The 19108-nt window shown below is 40.9% G+C and overlaps 1 protein-coding gene across 2 annotated transcripts in view; it reads left to right on the top strand.

Annotated features, from left to right (window-relative positions):
* Positions 1 to 19108, top strand: part of Rnf17 (ring finger protein 17) — a 129921-nt gene that overhangs the window by 25967 nt on the left and 84846 nt on the right. For both annotated transcript variants that reach the window (XM_038310477.1, XM_038310478.1), the window contains exons 7-9: positions 2986 to 3157; positions 6248 to 6324; positions 6554 to 6628. In XM_038310477.1, the coding sequence (XP_038166405.1) occupies positions 2986 to 3157; positions 6248 to 6324; positions 6554 to 6628 (324 nt within the window). The remainder of the gene's footprint in view (positions 1 to 2985; positions 3158 to 6247; positions 6325 to 6553; positions 6629 to 19108) is intronic.

The following is a 19108-nucleotide window of genomic DNA, read 5'->3' as shown; positions in this document are numbered from 1 at the left end:
GGAACTGGAGTTCTAGATGGTTGTGAACTTCCATGTGAGTGTTGAGAATCAAATATGGTTCTCCTGGAAGAACAGCCAATGCTCTTAACCTCTGAGCCATCCCTCTCCAATCCTTCTCTGCCTCTTTTCTAAGACAGCTTTGCTAAATATGAAATTCTGTTCACAGATTTTTTTCCTTTCCACACTTTATGTATGTTCCTCCATTGTCTTCTGGCCTTGACAGTTTCTTCTGAGAGTTTGGTCAGTGGTCTTAGAGGAGTCTGTTGTGCATGACAGGTTACGTTTCTCTTCTTGGTCTCATGATTGTTACTCTGCTTTTCAAAAGTTTGTGTGCGTTTATTTTACTTGGAGTTGGTTTGTATATCTTTGTCCCATTAAATTTTGGAAGTTGTTTTTTCTTGTTTTTTGTTTTTGTTTTGTTTTCTGGTTTTACTATTTCCTTCGATCTTTCTCCTCCTGTTTGTTTGCCTGTTGATGTTTAACAGGTTCTGTAGTCTCTCTTTATAATTTTTTCATTCTTTTTGCTGCTGTTGTTGTTGTTCCCTAGAAACAATTTTAACTGTCCTTTCTTCTAACCTTGCTTTTTCTTGATTCTGCTTCCACCATTGCCTTCTTCTACTTTTGTTGTTGTTGTTTGTATGTTTAACAAGGCCTTGTTGTATAATCCAAACTGGCCTCAAACCCACCATGTAGCCTATGCTGACCTCAAACTCAGAATTTTCTTGCCTCAGCCTTCAGATGCTGAGATTACAGGTGTGTTCCACCATGCCCAGATCTCCAGCCCAGGGTCTAATGCTGCGCAGTCATGCTATCAGTGAGCTGCACCTGCAGCCTTGATCCCTTTTCATGTTCTTTTTGTTTTGATATTATAATTATTATTCTTAGGCCACTCTTCTAACTTCTTCTACTTCTTTTTAGTGTTTCCCTTTGTTTCTTTGAACATATTTAAGACTGTTATTTCAAATCAGTCTACAAAGTCCATTGCCTATGCACTTCAGAAAGTCTACCATTCTGTTCTCTTCCTTTGAGTGAGCCATATTATGTTGTAGTTGTTATATATCCATACTCCTTGTAGTGTTTGTGTTGAAACTTGGACGTGAAAAGCTAACAACTTTTTTTCAGTCTTTATAGCTTGATTCTTGCTGGAACATTTTTCATGGACTAGCTGGAACATTTTAAACTTTAGGATCAGTATAAGATGAAGGCTTTAGGTCTACTCTTGTGTGGCCCAAGTGTAACTTTGTCAGTTCCTCAGTGTACACAACTACTTTTATATCTTAATTTCTAAAAGAATCTCATCTTCTCCTAGGTCTCAAGTTATCTATTGTATATATACGTATAATCTCTTGCCCCTGTATATGTGTCTTGCTGCAGTGCCCCTGAGCATCTCCCATGCTTTTCCACTGCCTTAGATCTGAGACAAGAGATCAGTCCTTCAGACAGCACAAAACAGATTTAACTAATGTCATCAGTCAGTTCTGTTGTTCTCCTTCTGGTTGGAGTTGAGGAATTGGGAACTGTATTCCTGCTTCCAGAAAAAGCCATAAAATGTCTTTTTTATGAAATGCTATTTCCCAAAGTTCTCATGAAATGATAGTAGCCACTTTGGTTTTTTTTCCCTATGTCCCATGGTGGAATGAGACTTTCTTACTCCTTTTGAATGTCATTCTGTGTATGCAAGCTCATAGGAACTTACTATAATTTAACAAAATAAACATGTTTCCTTTAAAGAAACCACTTTCAAAAATTATTTATATGTCACCAAATGGTTTGGAGAATATCTGTTTACTTTTAAAACCTAGCCCATTTTCTGTAGTATTAGCAAACTTCCTTTGCTAGAGGCTAGATTTGATTTGCAAGAAATAATGAGATATTGTTTTGTTTAATGACTAAAATACTTGACTTTTTCAGTTTTCAGTTCAAACCTTTTAAATTGCTATAATAAAGCAATTTCTAGAGAAGAGAAAAAGATTTGTGTATTGGTATCTAACTTCTGGTCTGGCACTGTTTATAAGTCTTATTATGACAGGGACTGTGTACCTATGATAATATTTAAATATGCAGTAAACCTTTCAAAAAGTGAGTACATATGTCTTTGTAAGGGCACAAAAGAGTACAGGATAGATACAGGCAAAATTTCTCTTGGTTAGGCAGAATGCTCTAAAGTCTCCCTCATGTCTATGACATAACTGTCTTTTAAAATATTTTTCTTTTTAAGATTAATTTTTTATTTTTTAATTTCTTTATACCTGTTTATTTATTGTTAAGTATGAGTGTCTTGCCTGCATGTATGTATGTGTACCACATGTGCACCTAGTGTCCCATGGGAGGTGAGGAGAGGGCATCAGATTCCTTGGTATTGGAGTTAAGAGTCAGTTTTAAGTCACCATGTGGGTGTTGGGAACTGAACCCAGGTCTTCATAAGAGCAGCACTAATTATTTAAACCACTGACTCATCACTCCAGCCTCAATTATTTTATTTTTAATTTTATATTTTAATTTTTTTTTTACTGTGTGGGGACATGTGCATGTGAATGATGGTTATCACAGAGGCTAGAATGGGACATCAGATTCCCTGGAACTGGAGTGACAGGTGGTTGTGAACTGCCTGACTTGGGTACCAGGAACTAAACACAGGTCCCCTGCAAGAAGAGCAATAGGTTCCCTTAACTGCTGAGCCATCTCTCCAGTCCCTTTGTTCTTTATTTACACATGAATTTCAATTGTAATTTATTTCAATTTAGTTGAATGACTCATTTAGCCACATTGTATGTTAAGTTTATCAACTCAAAAAATTATCTTTTCAGGTGCTATTTGGTTAGAACATGCTTTTTTTACCCATTATTTAAATTCATCATCAGTGAAATTATTCTGTTATTTTAGTTAAATTCATCACTTGGTAAAATTATGGCTACTACTCAGTCATAAATTTACCTTACATAAATGTTAGTAAATTATCACAAAATAAATTTCTCTTAAATGAAGGAAAAAGAGCTTGTGTCAAGAACTTGAAAGGCGTACAGATGATTATTTATCAAAATTAGCAACAGTTAAAAGCTACATTGAAGAGAAAAAAAATGATTTGGATGCAGCTATGAAGATAGCAAAAGAACTCAAATCAGCACCTTCACTAAGGACCTACTGTGACCTGACTCAGGTAATTTTAATGTTCAGTGTGACTTAGTTCTGTTGTGGCTTACTTTACGTACTTCAGAAAATAGACTTGGTATGTCAACTCAAGAAGAGTTGGGTTTTTTTTTTTTTCAAATTACACTAAACTCCACAGGTACTCCTTGGCTTGGTAAACTTATTACAAGTTGAAAATATTATAAACTAAAAATGCTTTTAATACAGATAACCTACCAGGCAACATGACTTAGCAGCAGTGTACTATAAAAGGTCCATTGCCTACTCTTTCGACCCTGTGGTTCTCTGACACTGTTCAGCATTTAAGAAAGAATCAGACTACAGAGGCAAAAGATCAAAAATCAGATTATGCTTTCAGCTGAGTGCATGCTGCTTTTGAAATGTTGTAATGTATACAAACATATATTCCAAACTAAGGACTATCTTTGTTGGTAATTGATGTTTCTTAGGTGTTTGAGTTCTTTCTTCTTTTTTGTTCTGTTTGATGCATGCTCTCCTATGTAATCCTGGAACTTGCTGTGTAAACCAGAGTGTCCTCAAACTCAGAGGGATCTCTCTGCCACCTTAGTGCTGGAATTAAAGGCAAACACCATCACACCTAACAGCATTAAACTTCTAAGATACAGACTATTCCATTCATTTAATCTTTTATTATTTTTAATGTTTAGAACACATAATCTGATAGTATGGCAATGAGGTAAAAACTGATGTTTGTGTTACTTAGATTTTTCACCACTACGATAAATATCTGAGATAATCAGCTTGTAAAAGGAAAGGTTTGTTTTTGCTCACAGTTTTGAGAATTTCCACCCATGATTGATTGACTCCTTTGTTTTGTGTCTCTAGTGTATACCATGTAGGAGAGTATAGCAAAACAAAACCATATTTTTCTGGCCAGCAAGGAAAAGAGAGGCAGAGGTTGAGATACAGCTGTCCCTTTGCAGTGTTGGTCTTTTCATATTGGTCCTTATCTCTTAAAGGTCCTCACACTTTTGGTAGCACCACTCTAGGGTTCTGTAGAGGACACTTAAGGTGCAGGCTATACAAAACACTTTCTAAGACACTTTAATTAAAGATGAGGACAGATAAGAGCAATAAGAAAAATGAAACTGTTCTCTCATGAATTTATAGTTGAACTTGTGGCTTAAATTTTTTAATATCTAATTAAATTATTTATTAATCCCTATAAGGATAGATGTAGTAACACCTTGATAACTGATTTGATCATACTGATGGACATTATAGCTTCTATGATTAGATCCAAGGATATGCTATGTGATTGAGCTCAGGTCCACCCTTTAGACAAGGAGCACTTAAATGCTTTCATTACAATGATCTTTAATTCTTGAAAGTATTTACTTTCTACCAATACTGTGTGCACAAGACTTACATTTTTTAATTTATCCATCAGTTAGCTTTAAGTAGCATACAAAACATCAGGTTTGAATACAGTATTTTTAAACATTTGTTTTCATTGAGTCTTGTCGTCCCCCCCCCCCATTACACTGACCTTTCTTGACCCTCTCTTTCTAACAACCTCCTTTTCACTTTCTTGGCCTATGTTTTTTGTTACCCTTCCACAAGTCCTCTAAGCTTCTTTCTCTCCTATAAAGGTCCATAGCTTACAGTCCCACCAACATCCACATACATTCATTTTTTAAATTCTTTTAACATTTACTGATTCTTTGTGGATTTCACATCACACATCACTATTCCACTTACCTTTCTGTTCCCTCGCATCTATCCTCTGCCCTTGTGACCTCCCCTTCAAAACAGAACAATTTTTAAAAGAAAAATCAAAACACCAAACAAATCAAATAGACCAAAAAGGAAAAAAAAGAAAGAAAAATCACATCATGGCAGCTGTAGTGTGGCCCGTTGAGTCATACAGTTTACTCTTTGGTTCATTCTTCTTTACTTGTATTTATTGCTGTGAATCATTGATCAGGTTCAAGGTCTCTGACTTCTGATAATACTATCAATAGTAGGTTCTCATTGGGGCTACTCTTGGGCATCTTGTTGTTGTCCTGTGTCATGGAGATCTTGCTGTTTTGGATGTGTAGGTTCTACCCCTTAACATGTGCCAAGAGTTCACAGATGAGCTGGATGTTGGGGTGGGCCAACTCATAGCCCTGGTTCTGGGCCTGGGTAGTATCAGGGTTTGTCAGCCTACTAGCTTTTTCTCATCGTCGCTTCCCTGGGTGAGCTCTCCAACACTGCCTTGGCTAGCTCAAGCTATGCAGCCTGCAGCAAGGATCAGGGCCACTTCTAACTCAAGATCCCATTCTTCCTGTCTTCTTATACCTTCAGAATGTACAAATCAGGAAACAGTAACTTCGTTCATCTCCTGTCTTATAATCTTGTACCTAGAGAGAAAAGTTGTGCAAAATAGAAATGTCTTTCTTATAGAAGGACAAGATTAACAATACCCTCTTTGCTAACTTGACTTCACTCTCTAAGGGAGGGAATCTACTCTAGTAACCTTTGTGTCTTCAGAGTCTTATTTCCCATAAACAACCAGATGCAAATGATATACTGAAGTACAGAATTGGAATCTGTTGATTTATTGTCTGCAGAATCTCTAACTTCAAATGAACAGTGGAGAATTTCCCAGTATCTTGCTACTGATTCTTCCCTAATTGTAATTCTAAAAGCAGTATGTTTACATGCAAGATTTTGGGGAAAAAACGGTAATAAAACATGGTCTTTACTCTGGCATACATTCAGATAGAGCACTCGTATACATAAAATAAATAAATAAAATCTTTAAAAGAAGAAGAAGAAATAGAAGTAGAAGAAGAGGAAGCATTTGACAATACCACTGGTGCATAATGAATCTGACCGGAACTTTCTGTGTCTGGATGGTTACATTCTAATTACTTGTTGGAGTGTCGGTTAATGTAGGTCTCTAAACAACTTTCAACTCCATTAGAGACTGTTGTAAACATTGATTTCTACCCTTTACTTTGAGAGCTCAAAAAAATAGCCTTGAATTTATCAATTGAATACCTAAAAGACCATTTCCTTCTAAAATCCTCTTTTAGCAATATTTTAATAAAAGAAAATTTACACATGAAGTATACATCTCTCTTGATTCCAGATTATCCGGACCTTGAAGTTAACATTTGAAAGTGAATTGTCACAAGTTAATTCTATAATTCCAAGGAATCCTCCGAGGTGAGTAAGTCTTGATTTAGGAGCCCATATCAAGAGTTATTAAATAGCAAGTGATTATAATTTGAAATTTTGGATCATACATCTTTCCTAAAGTAATAACCAAATTAAAATAATTGTAATTTGAGAAAAATTACTTAAATGCTTTCTTTTAAGTTAGCTACTGTTGGCAACTGTTGTATAGAGAAGTAGTAAATCTCTAAGAACATTAATTTATGTGCTCATTTTTTAGGTTGAATATAAATTGCAGCGAGATTATCAGCATGTTCAACAGTATGGGAAAGATTGAATTTGAGGACTCAACAGAGTAAGTGTTTTTAAGAATGACAAAATGTTCATATATGATAGTGCCAAGAGACAAATAAATAGTTAATTTAATTCAGGAACTAAAATTTATCTAAAAAGCTGCATTTCTGTAGTTAACTTCTGTTATAGTGCTTTTTAAAAAACCTGGAAGAGATTAGTATTAGTGATTTATGCACTGAAGCTCTTTGAATTCATTCTGTTAACAAGCATGAACACTGCTTTTTGTGCTAGACCCCAACATTCTAGAAGGTAGTGAGATAAACAGAAAGTACAATGCATAAAATAGAAATGAAAAATAAAATGCATTATAGATGTGATAGTAGATATAAATAGAGCTGTTGCAGAAAATGGAAGGATCATTTCTTCTTGGGACAATAGAGAATTTGGAAAGGGACTTTATATTCACTTACCTGTGAAAAATGAGTGGCAAGTAGAAAAGAGAACAAGTGGAAGGTAGGTGTCTGAGCAGCATATAGGCAGTAAACTAGTATGCCACACTAGAAAGCCTTCTGCAGTTCCATTCTGTGTATCACTGTGTGCATATAGAAAATAAACCTAAAGACTTTGCTGTCTGACAGCATTTAAAGTTTATTTTCTATTTACTCACTGTTCAGTATGATAGCTACCAACTAGGTGTTTGCTTAAATTAAGCACAAGTTATTTGAGACTAAATAAAATGACAAATTCATTTCTTTGGTTTTATAAGCCAGATCACAAATGCTTAGTTGTCACATGTCTTGGTATAATCTTGCTGTTGTAATGAAATGCCCAAATAGAAATTTGTTTCCTCAGTCTAGAGACTGGAAAATTCAGTCAGGGCACTGACAAGTTCACTGTCTGATGAGAATTCTGGTCTCTACTTCCGAGATGGCAACTTACTAGCATGCATAAGGCCCTAGATTCAAACCTTAGTCCAAGGAGGGGTGGATAGAGTTGACACCTTCAGTATTGTTGGCCTCACAGGATGGAAAAATGGAGTGCACAGAGTAGAAACAAATGTAGCATCATTTGACAGAACAGCCAAGGGCTCAAGACTGTTCTTTCCATTTCGTTATTTTGTAGTTTTTTTTTTTTTCTCATGGTTTATTTTTTTTTTATATTTAAAAATTTCCATCTCCTTCCCTCCTCCTCCCCCCTCCCTCCCCTCCTTCTCCCCTTTCTCTCCCCTCCTTCTCCCCCTTCCCTCCCCTCCCCTCCACCCATACCTCCCCTCCCTCCCTCTCAAGGCCAAGGAGCCATCAGGGTTCCCCACTCTATGCTAAGACCAAGGTCCTCCCAACTCCCCCCAGGTCCAGGAAGGTGATCGACCAAGCTGAGAAGGCTCCCACAGAGCCCGTCCATGAAGAACAATCAGAGCCCAGAGCCATTGTCCTTTGCTTCTCAGTCAGTCCCCGCTGTTGGCCACACTCAGAGAGACGGGTTTGGTCGCATGATCCATCAGTCCCATTCCAACTGGAGTTGGTGATCTCCCATTAGTTCTGTCCCACCGTCTCCATGAGTGAACGCACCCCTCTCGTTCCTGACTTTCTCCCTCATGTTCTCGCTCCTTCTGCTCCTCATCGGGACCTTGGGAGCTCAGTCCAGTGCTCCAATGTGGGGCTCAGTCACCTTCCCCCTCTGTCGCCAGCTGGAGGTTCCCTCACGGTCCTGACTTTCTTTCTCATGTTCTCTCTCCTTCTGCTCCTCATCAGGACCTTGGGAGCTCAGTCCGGTGCTCCAAGGTGGGGCTCTGTCATTTTCTTCATCTATCGTCAGGTGGAGGTTCTATGGTGATATGCAAGAAATTCATCAGTATGGCTATAGGAACTGGCCTTTTCAGGCTCCCTCTCCTCAGCTGCCCAAGGAACCAACTGGGGGCGTCTCCCTGGAAACCTGGGAACCCCTCTAGGGTCAAGTCTCTTGACAACCCTCAGGTAGCTCCTTAAATTCAGATATATGCTTCCCTGCTCTCATATCCACCCTTCCTATATCCCAAGCACCCCATTCCTCCGAGCTCCCCCCGCTCTCCCCTTCACACTTTTCTCTCCCCATCTTCCCTTGGCCCAGTCTTGCCCAACCCTCAAGTTCCCAATTTTGCCTGGCGATCGTGTCTACTTCCAATATCCAGGAGGATTACTATATCTTTTTTGGGAGTTCACCTGCTTATTATCTTCTCAAGGATCCCAAACTTATAGGCTCGATGTCCTTTAATCATGGCTAGAAACCGAATATGAGTGAGTACATCCCATGTTCATCTTTATGGGTCTGGGTTACCTCACTCAGAATAGTGTTTTCTATTTCCATCCATTTGCATGCAAAATTCAAGATGTCATTGTTTTTTACCGCTGAGTAGTATTCTAGCATGTATATATTCCACAGTTTCTTCATCCATTCTTCCACTGAAGGGCATCTAGGCTGTCTCCAGGATCTGGCTATTACAAATAATGCTGCTATGAACATAGATGAGCATATGCTTTTGTTGTATGATTGGGCATCTCTTGGGTAGATTCCCAATAGTGGAATTGCTGGGTCCTGGGGTAGGTTGATCCCGAATTTCCTGAGAAACCGCCACACTGCTTTCCAAAGTGGTTGCACAAGTTTGCATTCCCACCAGCAATGGATGAGTGTGCCCCTTACCCCACAACCTCTCCAGCAAAGGTTATTATTGGTGTTTTGGATTTTAGCCAATCTGACAGGTGTAAGATGATATCTCAAAGTTGTTTTGATTTGCATTTCCCTGATAGCTAGGGAGGTTGAGCATGACCTTAAGTGTCTTTTGGCCATTCGAACTTCTTCTGTTGAGAATTCTCTGTTCAGTTCATCGCCCCATTTTTTAATTGGGTTAATTGGCATTTTACCGTCTAGTCTCTTGAGTTCCTTATATATTTTAGAGATCAGACCTTTGTCAGTTGCAGGGTTGGTGAAGATCTTTTCCCAGTCAGTAGGCTGCCTTTGTGTCTTAGTGACAATGTCCTTTGCTTTACAGAAGCTGCTCAACTTCAGGAGGTCCCATTTATTCAATGTTGCCCTTAAAGTCTGTGCCGCTGGGGTTATGCATAGGAAACGGTTCCCTGTGCCCATTTGTTGTAGAGTACTTCCCACTTTCTCCTCTATCAATCTCAATGTGTTCAAATTAATATTGAGGTCTTTAATCCATTTGGACTTGAGTTTTGTGCATGGTGATAGATATGGATCTACTTTCATTCTTCTACAGGTTGACATCCAGTTATGCCAGCACCATTTGTTGAAGATGCCCTCTTTTTTCCATTGTGTACTTTTGGCTCCTTTATCAAAAATCAGGTGTTCATAGGTTTGTGGTTTAAGATCCGGGTCTTCTATACGATTCCATTGGTCAACTTCTCTGTTCTTATGCCAATACCAAGCCGTTTTCAATACTGTAGCTCTGTAATAGAGTTTGAAGTCAGGGATGGTAATGCCTCCAGAAGTACCTTTATTGTATAAGATTTTTTTGGCTATCCTGGGTTTCTTGTTTTTCCATATAAAGTTGATTATTGTCCTCTCAATCTCTGTGAAGAATTTTAATGGGACCTTGATTGGGATTGCATTGAATCTATAGATTGCTTTTGGTAGAATTGCCATTTTTACTATGTTGATCCTCCCAATCCACGAGCAGGGGAGATCCTTCCATTTTCTGGTATCCTCTTCAATTTCTTTCTTCAAAGACTTAAAGTTCTTGTCAAATAAATCCTTCACTTCCTTGGTTAGCGATACTCCCAGATATCTTATGCTATTTGTGGCTATTGTGAAAGGTGATACTTCTCTGATTTCCCTCTCTGCTTCCTTATCCTTTGTGTATAGGAGGGCGACTGATTTTTTGGAGTTGATCTTGTATCCTGCCACGTTACTGAAGGAGTTTATCAGCTGTAGGAGTTCTTTGGTGGAGTTTTTGGGGTCGCTTATGTATACTATCATATCATCTGCAAATAATGAAAGTTTAACTTCTTCCTTTCCAAATTGAATCCCCTTGATTCCCTTATGTTGTCTTATTGCTATTGCTAGAACTTCAAGCACTATATTGAAGAGATAAGGAGAGAGTGGACAGCCTTGTCGTGTTCCTGAATTTAGTGGGATAGCCTTGAGTTTCTCTCCGTTTAATTTGATGTTAGCTGTCGGCTTGCTGTAAATAGCTTTTATTATATTTAGGAATGACCCTTGTATCCCTAATCTCTCCAAGACCTTTATCATAAAAGGGTGCTGAATTTTGTCAAATGCTTTTTCAGCATCTAATGAGATGACCATATGGTTTTTTTCCTTCAGTTTGTTTATATGATGGATTACATTAATAGATTTTCGTATGTTGAACCAGCCCTGCATCTCTGGGATGAAGCCTACTTGATCGTAATGGATAATTTTTCTAATGTGTTCTTGGATTCGGTTTGCCAGTATTTTATTGAGAATTTTTGCGTCCATGTTCATGAGTGAGATTGGCCTGTAATTCTCTTTCTTGGTTGAGTCTTTGTGTGGTTTAGGTATCAGGGTAACTGTAGCTTCATAGAAGGAATTTGGCAGTGACTCTTGTGTTTCTATATTATGAAATACCTTAAGGAGTATAGGTATTAGGTCTTCTTGGAAGTTCTGGTAGAATTCCGCATTGAAACCATCTGGTCCTGGGCTCTTTTTGGTAGGGAGGTTTCTGATAACAGTTTCTAATTCTTCGCGACTAACAGGACGATTTAGAGCATTTACCTGGTCCTGGTTTAACTTTGGTATATGGTATTTATCTAAAAAACTGTCCATTTCTTTTACATTTTCCAATTTTGTGGCATACAGGCTTTTGTAGTAAGATCTAATGATTTTCTGAATTTCCTCTGTGTCTGTGGTTATGTCCCCCTTTTCATTTCTGATCTTGTTAATTTGCGTGTTCTCCCTCTGCCGTTTGATTAGTTTGGCTAAGGGTTTGTCAATCTTGTTGATTTTCTCCAAGAACCAGCTTCTTGTTTCATTGATTCTTTGGATTGTTTTCTGTGTTTCTATTTTGTTGATTTCTGCCCTCAGTTTGATTATTTCCAGTCTTCTACTTCTCCTAGGTGAGTCTGCTTCTTTTTTTTCCAGAGCTTTCAGGTGTGCTGTTAAGTCACCAATGAGTGCTTTCTCCGTTTTCTTTAAGTGGGCACTTAGTGCTATGAACTTTCCTCTTAGCACTGCTTTCATTGTGTCCCATAGGTTTGAGTATGTTGTGTCTTTGTTTTCATTAAATTCAAGAAAGACTTTAATTTCTTTCTTTATTTCTTCCTTGACCCAGGTGTGGGTCAGTAGTTGACTGTTCAGTTTCCATGAGTTTGTGGGCCTTCTGGGGGTAGCATTGTTGTTGAATTCTAATTTTAATCCATGGTGATCCGATAAGACACAGGTGGTTACTAATATTTTTTTGTAACTGTGGAAGTTTGCTTTGTTACCAAGTATATGGTCAATTTTCGAAAAGGTTCCATGAGCCGCAGAGAAGAAGGTATATTCTTTCCTATTTGGGTGGAATGCTCTATAGATGTCTGTTAAGTCCATTTGGTTCATTACCTCCATTAAGTCAATTCTCTGTTAGGTTTCTGTCTGATTGACCTGTCCATTGGTGAGAGAGGAGTGTTGAAGTCTCCAACTATTAGTGTGTGTGGTTTGATGGCTGCCTTGAGTTCTAGAAGTGTTTCTTTTACATAAGTGGGAGCTTTTATATTAGGGGCATAGATATTCAGGATTGAGACTTCATTCTGAAGGATTTTTCCTGTTATGAGTATAAAGTGTCCCTTTCCATCTCTTCTGATTGATTTTAGTTTGAAGTCAACTTTGTTGGAAATTAGTATGGCCACACCCGCTTGTTTCTTAGGGCCATTTGCTTGATAAACCTTTTCCCAACCCTTTACTCTGAGTAGGTGCCTGTCTTTGTGGTTGAGGTGTGTTTCTTGTAAACAGCAAAATGTTGGATTCTGTTTTCGTATCCAGTCTCTTAGCCTGTGCCTTTTTATAGGTGAATTGAGTCCATTGATATTAAGTGATATTAATGACCAGTGGTTGTTAACTTCAGTCATTTTTAGTAGTAGAGTTTGTGTGTTTCCCTTCTTCTAGTTGTGCTGGTGAAGGGTCGCTAGATGCCTGAGTTATTGTCGGCGTTGTTGGACTCCTTGGTTTGTGATTTTCCTTCTATTACTTTCTGCAAGGCTGGATTTGTGGCTGCGTATTGTTTAAATCTGTTTTTGTCCTGGAATATCTTGTTTTCTCCATCAATGGTGAATGCAAGCTTTGCTGGGTATAATAGTCTAGGCTTGCATCCATGTTCCCTAAGTGTCTGTAGCACATCTATCCAAGCTCTTCTGGCTTTCATGGTTTCCATTGAGAAATCAGGTGTAATTCTGATAGGTTTCCCTTTATATGTTACTTGACCTTTTTCCTTTGCAGCTCTTAATATCTGTTCTTCATTCTGTATGTTTTGTGTTTTGATTATTATATGGCGTGGGGATGCTTTCTTTTGATACAGTCTATTTGGTGTTCTGTAGGCTTCTTGTACCTTCATAGGAACATCTTCTTTAGGTTGGGGAAGTTTTCTTCTATAATTTTGTTGAATATGTTTTCTGGGCCTTTGAGTTGTAATTCTTCTCCTTCTTCTACCCCAATTATTCTTAGGTTTGGCCTTTTCATGGTGTCCCAGATTTCCTGAATGTTTTGTGTTAAGAATTTGTTAGATTTGTTTAGTTCTTTAATCTGTGAGTTTATTTCCTCTATAGTATCTTCAGAGTCCGAGATTCTTTCTTCCATCTCTTGTATTCGGTTGGAAATACTTGTCTCTGAAGTTTCTGTTCGTTTACTCAGAGTTTCCATTTCCAGTCGTCCCTCAGATTGTGTTTTCTTCAATACCTCCATTTCATTTATCAGGTCTTGTACTGTTTCCCTTACCTGTTTGATTGCCTTTTCTTGTTTTTCTTGTTTTTCTTGGGTATCTTTGAGAGATTTATTTATTTCGTCTACCTTTTTGTTTGTCATCTCCATTTCTTTATGGCAGTTTTTTACCTCCTGTTTAAGGTCCTCTATTATTTTTATAAAGTACTGTTTAATGTCGGTTTCTTCTATATCTTCTGGGGTAGGGTGTTCAATTCTTGTTGTTTCGGGATGTCTGGCTTGTGGTGATGTCATGTTGCCTTTCATGTTGTTGGAGGAGCTCCTGCATTGGCGCCTGCCCATCTCTTCCTTCAAAAGGAGCGCGGAGGTGTTTGGTGTCCCCAAAGAATGATGGATCCTCCTGCAGACTGTGAGGTCCCCTTGCAGGCCAAGCAGCTCTCAGACAAAGGCCTACCTTGCTCCGGGCAGTCAAATGAAGGAGGGGACCTCCCACCGGCCTGGGTGCACTCAATTCCGGGTCCCCAGAGCCCAAACAGGCTGAGCTGTGGGATTTTGTGGCCCCAAAGACGGGAGGATGAGGAAGGGGGAGGGGGGGAGGGTTCTGGGTGCAAGCTGGGAAGGGACAGGGAGAGAGAGGCAGTATCCGGGGAGAATAACCCCTGCAGGAAGAGCAGGAAGTGTGCTGGTGGCAGGGGGAGTTGTGGAGAGTCGGTGGTCCCTCTCCGGGCAGCTGCCGCGGTTCGGGCACTCACTCCTCACTCACCCCAAAGAATGATGGATCCTTCTGCAGACTGTGAGGTCCCCTTGCAGGCCAAGCAGCTCTCAGACAAAGGCCTACCTTGCTCCGGGCAGTCAAATGAAGGAGGGGACCTCCCACCGGCCTGGGTGCACTCAATTCCAGGTCCCCAGAGCCCAAACAGGCTGAGCTGTGGGATTTTGTGGCCCCAAAGACGGGAGGATGAGGAAGGGGGAGAGGGGGAGGATTCTGGGTGCAAGCTGGGAAGGGACAGGGAGAGAGAGGCGGTATCCGGGGAGAATAACCCCTGCAGGAAGAGCAGGAAGTGTGCTGGTGGCAGGGGTAGTTGTGGAGAGTCGGTGGTCCCTCTCCGGGCAGCTGCCGCGGTTCGGGCACTCACTCCTCACTCACCCCAAAGAACGATGGATCCTCCTGCAGACTTTCAGGTCCCCTTGCAGGCCAAGCAGCTCTCAGACAAAGGCCTACCTTGCTCCGGGCAGTCAAATGAAGGAGGGGACCTCCCACCGGCCTGGGTGCACTCAATTCCAGGTCCCCAGAGCCCAAACAGGCTGAGCTGTGGGATTTTGTGGCCCCAAAGACGGGAGGATGAGGCAGGGGGAGAGGGGGAGGATTCTGGGTGCAAGCTGGGAAGGGACAGGAAGAGAGAGGCAGTATCCGGGGAGAATAACCCCTGCAGGAAGAGCAGGAAGTGTGCTGGTGGCAGGGGGAGTTGTGGAGAGTCGGTGGTCCCTCTCCGGGCAGCTGCCGCGGTTCGGGCACTCACTCCTCACTCACCCCAAAGAATGATGGATCCTTCTGCAGACTGTGAGGTCCCCTTGCAGGCCAAGCAGCTCTCAGACAAAGGCCTACCTTGCTCCGGGCAGTCAAATGAAGGAGGGGACCTCCCACCGGCCTGGGTGCACTCAATTCCGGGTCCCCAGAGCCCAAACAGGCTGAGCTGTGGGATTTTGTGGCCCCAAAGACGGGAGGATGAGGAAGGGGGAGAGGGGGAGGATTCTGGGTGCAAGCTGGGAAGGGACAGGGAGAGAGAGGCGGTATCCGGGGAGAATAACCCCCCAAAGAACGATGGATCCTCCTGCAGACTGTCAGGTCCCCTTGCAGGCCAGCAGCTCTCAGACAAAGGCCTACCTTGCTCCGGGCAGTCAAATGAAGGAGGGGACCTCCCACCGGCCTGGGTGCACTCAATTCCAGGTCCCCAGAGCCCAAACAGGCTGAGCTGTGGGATTTTGTGGCCCCAAAGACGGGAGGATGAGGCAGGGGGAGGGGGGGAGGATTCTGGGTGCAAGCTGGGAAGGGACAGGAAGAGAGAGGCAGTATCCGGGGAGAATAACCCCTGCAGGAAGAGCAGGAAGTGTGCTGGTGGCAGGGGGAGTTGTGGAGAGTCGGTGGTCCCTCTCCGGGCAGCTGCCGCGGTTCGGGCACTCACTCCTCACTCACCCCAAAGAATGATGGATCCTTCTGCAGACTGTGAGGTCCCCTTGCAGGCCAAGCAGCTCTCAGACAAAGGCCTACCTTGCTCCGGGCAGTCAAATGAAGGAGGGGACCTCCCACCGGCCTGGGTGCACTCAATTCCGGGTCCCCAGAGCCCAAACAGGCTGAGCCCAAAGAACGATGGATCCTCCTGCAGACTTTCAGGTCCCCTTGCAGGCCAAGCTGCTCTCAGACAAAGGCCTACCTTGCTCCGGGCAGTCCAGTTTTTTTTTTTTTTAAAGTGAGATTTCTGTATGTATCTTAAACTGGCCTTGAACTTGTTGTGTAGGCCAGGCTGGCTTTGAGTTTGCAGTGATCCCTCTGCCTCAGCTTCCCTCACTATCACTACACCTGGTGTCTCCATCCATTTTAAAAGGTACAACTCACAGTCTAGCAAGATGGCTTAACAGGTAAAGGTGCTTCCACCAAATCTGATGACTTGAGTTCAGTTCCCCAGAATGCACATGGTAGGAGATAACTGATTCCCACAGGTTTTCTCTAACCTCCACACATACTATGGCACATACACACCCACACACACGTGTACACGTGCCATGGTACATGCATTCATGCACAAATATACACATAATAAGCAAATGTGAAAAATATTCTAACATACAATGCCATCCAAGGGAGTGGAGTCTTGGTACTACCAGCATGAAAATTTTTTCAGCAGCATCTCAGTACCACCAGCATGAAGACTGTTTTAACATGAGTGTTAAAGCCAGCTCTCAAATCATAGCATTGTTCATTGTATTACTGCTATCACTAGCAGTTCTGTTGGATAACAACCACTTAGAAGATTTTAAACTTGAAAACAATAGTTAGATTACATTTTTATTTTCTTATTATTTTCTTTTATATGGAGTACAGATGACTGTGAGCTTCCTGATGTGGGTGCTTGGAGCTAAACTCAGATCCTCTGGAAGAGTAGCAGGTGCCCTTAACTGCAGAACCATCTCTCCAGCCCCCGCTAGAGATTACATTTTTACATGTTAACTCTGGCTAGGTGTGGACACCTTTAATCACAGAGGCAAGCAAAACTTTGTGAGTCTAAGGTCAGCTTGATCTACCTAGCAAGTTCCAGGCAAGCCAGAGCTACATAGTGCTATAATCTGTCTCAAAAGAAGGAAATAAAGAAAAGCTGTTTTACACACACACACAAACACATACACACACACACACACACACACACACACACACACTTACACACTTAGGAATATAAGAAAAATAAATTGAGAAGGGGGATAGGCATATGTTCCCTATCTATTTACTGGCCATTTGAGGAGAAAGGTGGAGGGGACACTGAGTAAATGTACTAAAGTTTAAGGCAAGATCTTGGACTTGATCCCAGGTTTAGGTTATTTATGTTGGTCTTTTATTCAAATACTCAGACAGAGTAGGAGGCCACTTGTTTGTTTCCGGGCTGCCCAGACTCCCGAAATAGCCACACAGAAACTGTATTAATTAAATCACTGTTTGGCCTATTAGCTCTAACTTCTTGTTGGCTAGCTTTTACATCTTAATTTAACCCATTTCCATTATTTTATATTTTACCATGAGACTCATGGCCTACCAGCAAGGTTCCAGAGTATCTGTCTCCAGCGGCAGCTCCATGGCTTCTTCTTGACTCCACCTCCTTAATTCCAGCATTCAGTTTAGTTTTTCCCATCTAGCTCTGCTCTACCTACCACAGGCCTAAGAAAGACAGTTTCTTTATTAACCAATGGTATTCACAGTATACAGAAGGGAATCCCATATCAAACCAAATTATCAGGAGTTTGGTTGTTCGGAACTTTGTTTGGAATAATAATCAGTGTCTTAGGTAGTCTTAATTGTGTTTGTGGCAATCATCTGATAGGAGACTCCTCAGTTGCCTGCATCAGGCTGGTTTGAGAGCTTGTCTGTGAGAAATTGCCTTGATTATTAATGGATGTAGAAGGACCCAGCCTAATAGGTTTCACCATTTCTAGTCCAGTGGTCCTTTTGTATGAAAAATATAGTTAAGAATGAGTCTGTAAGCAGGACAGCAAGCAGGTTTTTGCTTCAAGCTCTGCTTGGGTTGCCCTGACATCCCTCAGTAACAGACTGTGACCTGGAAGTAAAGGACAAACAAATTCTTTTCTCCTCAAGTTGCCTTTGGTCAGAGTGTTTTATCACAGCACCGAGAAAGGAAACTAGCACAGTTGGCACCAGACTGAGATAGCCTATTATCCTCTTTGTCATAGAAAGGCCTTGCTAGAGGAACAAGGGCACACTGGGTACCAGTCTTCCCACAAGCAGTGCCTTGGATTAGCTTTGAGGGCTTCCATGGATAATCAGCAACCTTTTCAGGCAGTGTGTTCTTCTAGATAATTTTAGAACTTGAATATAGTTACCATCAAATTTCTAAGGTTAAAACCATTCTGCCTCTTTATAAAAGTCTTTGCTAATCTTGTGTTGATTTTAAATGAATACTCTGAGTTAAATTTAAAACTTTTTTCTGAAAGCAAATTTTATAAGTTGTGTGTCCTATTTATTAAATGACAGGTTAGCCTGATGAAGCAGGTACTGAAAAGGTCAAGGGTAGTGCTCTGGAAAATATTTAAATCTAAAACAATGGAAAAGTGACCTGAAAAATAAATAAACAAGACTTAGATGGTGCATAGAGAGAGAGGGGATGAGGCAGACATAAAAATGTGGAGCCTATGGTGGCGCACGCCTTTAATCCCAGCACTTGGGAGGCAGAGGCAGGCGGATCTCTGTGAATTCGAGACCAGCCTGGTCTACAAGAGCTAGTTCCAGGACAGGCTCTAAAGCCACAGAGAAACCCTGTCTCGAAAAACCAAAAAAAAAAAAAAGTAAAAATGTGGAGCCTGGAGAGATGGTTCAGCAAGTAAGAACACTGGCTGTTCTTCCAGAAGACTCAGGTTCAATTTCCAGCACCCATATGGCAGCTCACAACTGTCTGTTATTCTACTTCTAAGGGATCTGACACCTTCACACAGATACAATCAAAACACCAATGCACAGAAAATAAATAAATCTTAAAAAAGAAAAATGTGGTTTTGTAAAATGAAAGGTTAATAAGACTAGAGCTAGTTAACTTAAAAGTTGAGTAAGGTCTGATGAGAATTACTATGGAAAGGTCTTTATTTTTGTTTTTTTTTGTTTGTTTGTTTTTTTGTTTTTCGAGACAGGGTTTCTCTGTGGCTTTGGAGCCTGTCCTGGAACTAGCTCTTGTAGACCAGGCTGGTCTCGAACTCACAGAGAAGGAAAGGTCTTTATAATACAAGATTGTTTACACACAGACCTTTCAAAAGGGCCCTTTGTACAACTTAGATTGATTTTTCCCTAGTGTCAAATGCATACCTTCTGTTGGAAGGGGCAGGTAAATGTGTTATTAATTCAGTTGCCTTTCTTTAATTCGTAAGTTGGCACACTAATATTTCA

This window comes from Arvicola amphibius, chromosome 13 (assembly GCF_903992535.2).
Source record: "Arvicola amphibius chromosome 13, mArvAmp1.2, whole genome shotgun sequence".
Taxonomy (NCBI): domain Eukaryota; kingdom Metazoa; phylum Chordata; class Mammalia; order Rodentia; family Cricetidae; genus Arvicola; species Arvicola amphibius.
This window is presented reverse-complemented; position numbering and strand designations above follow the sequence as displayed.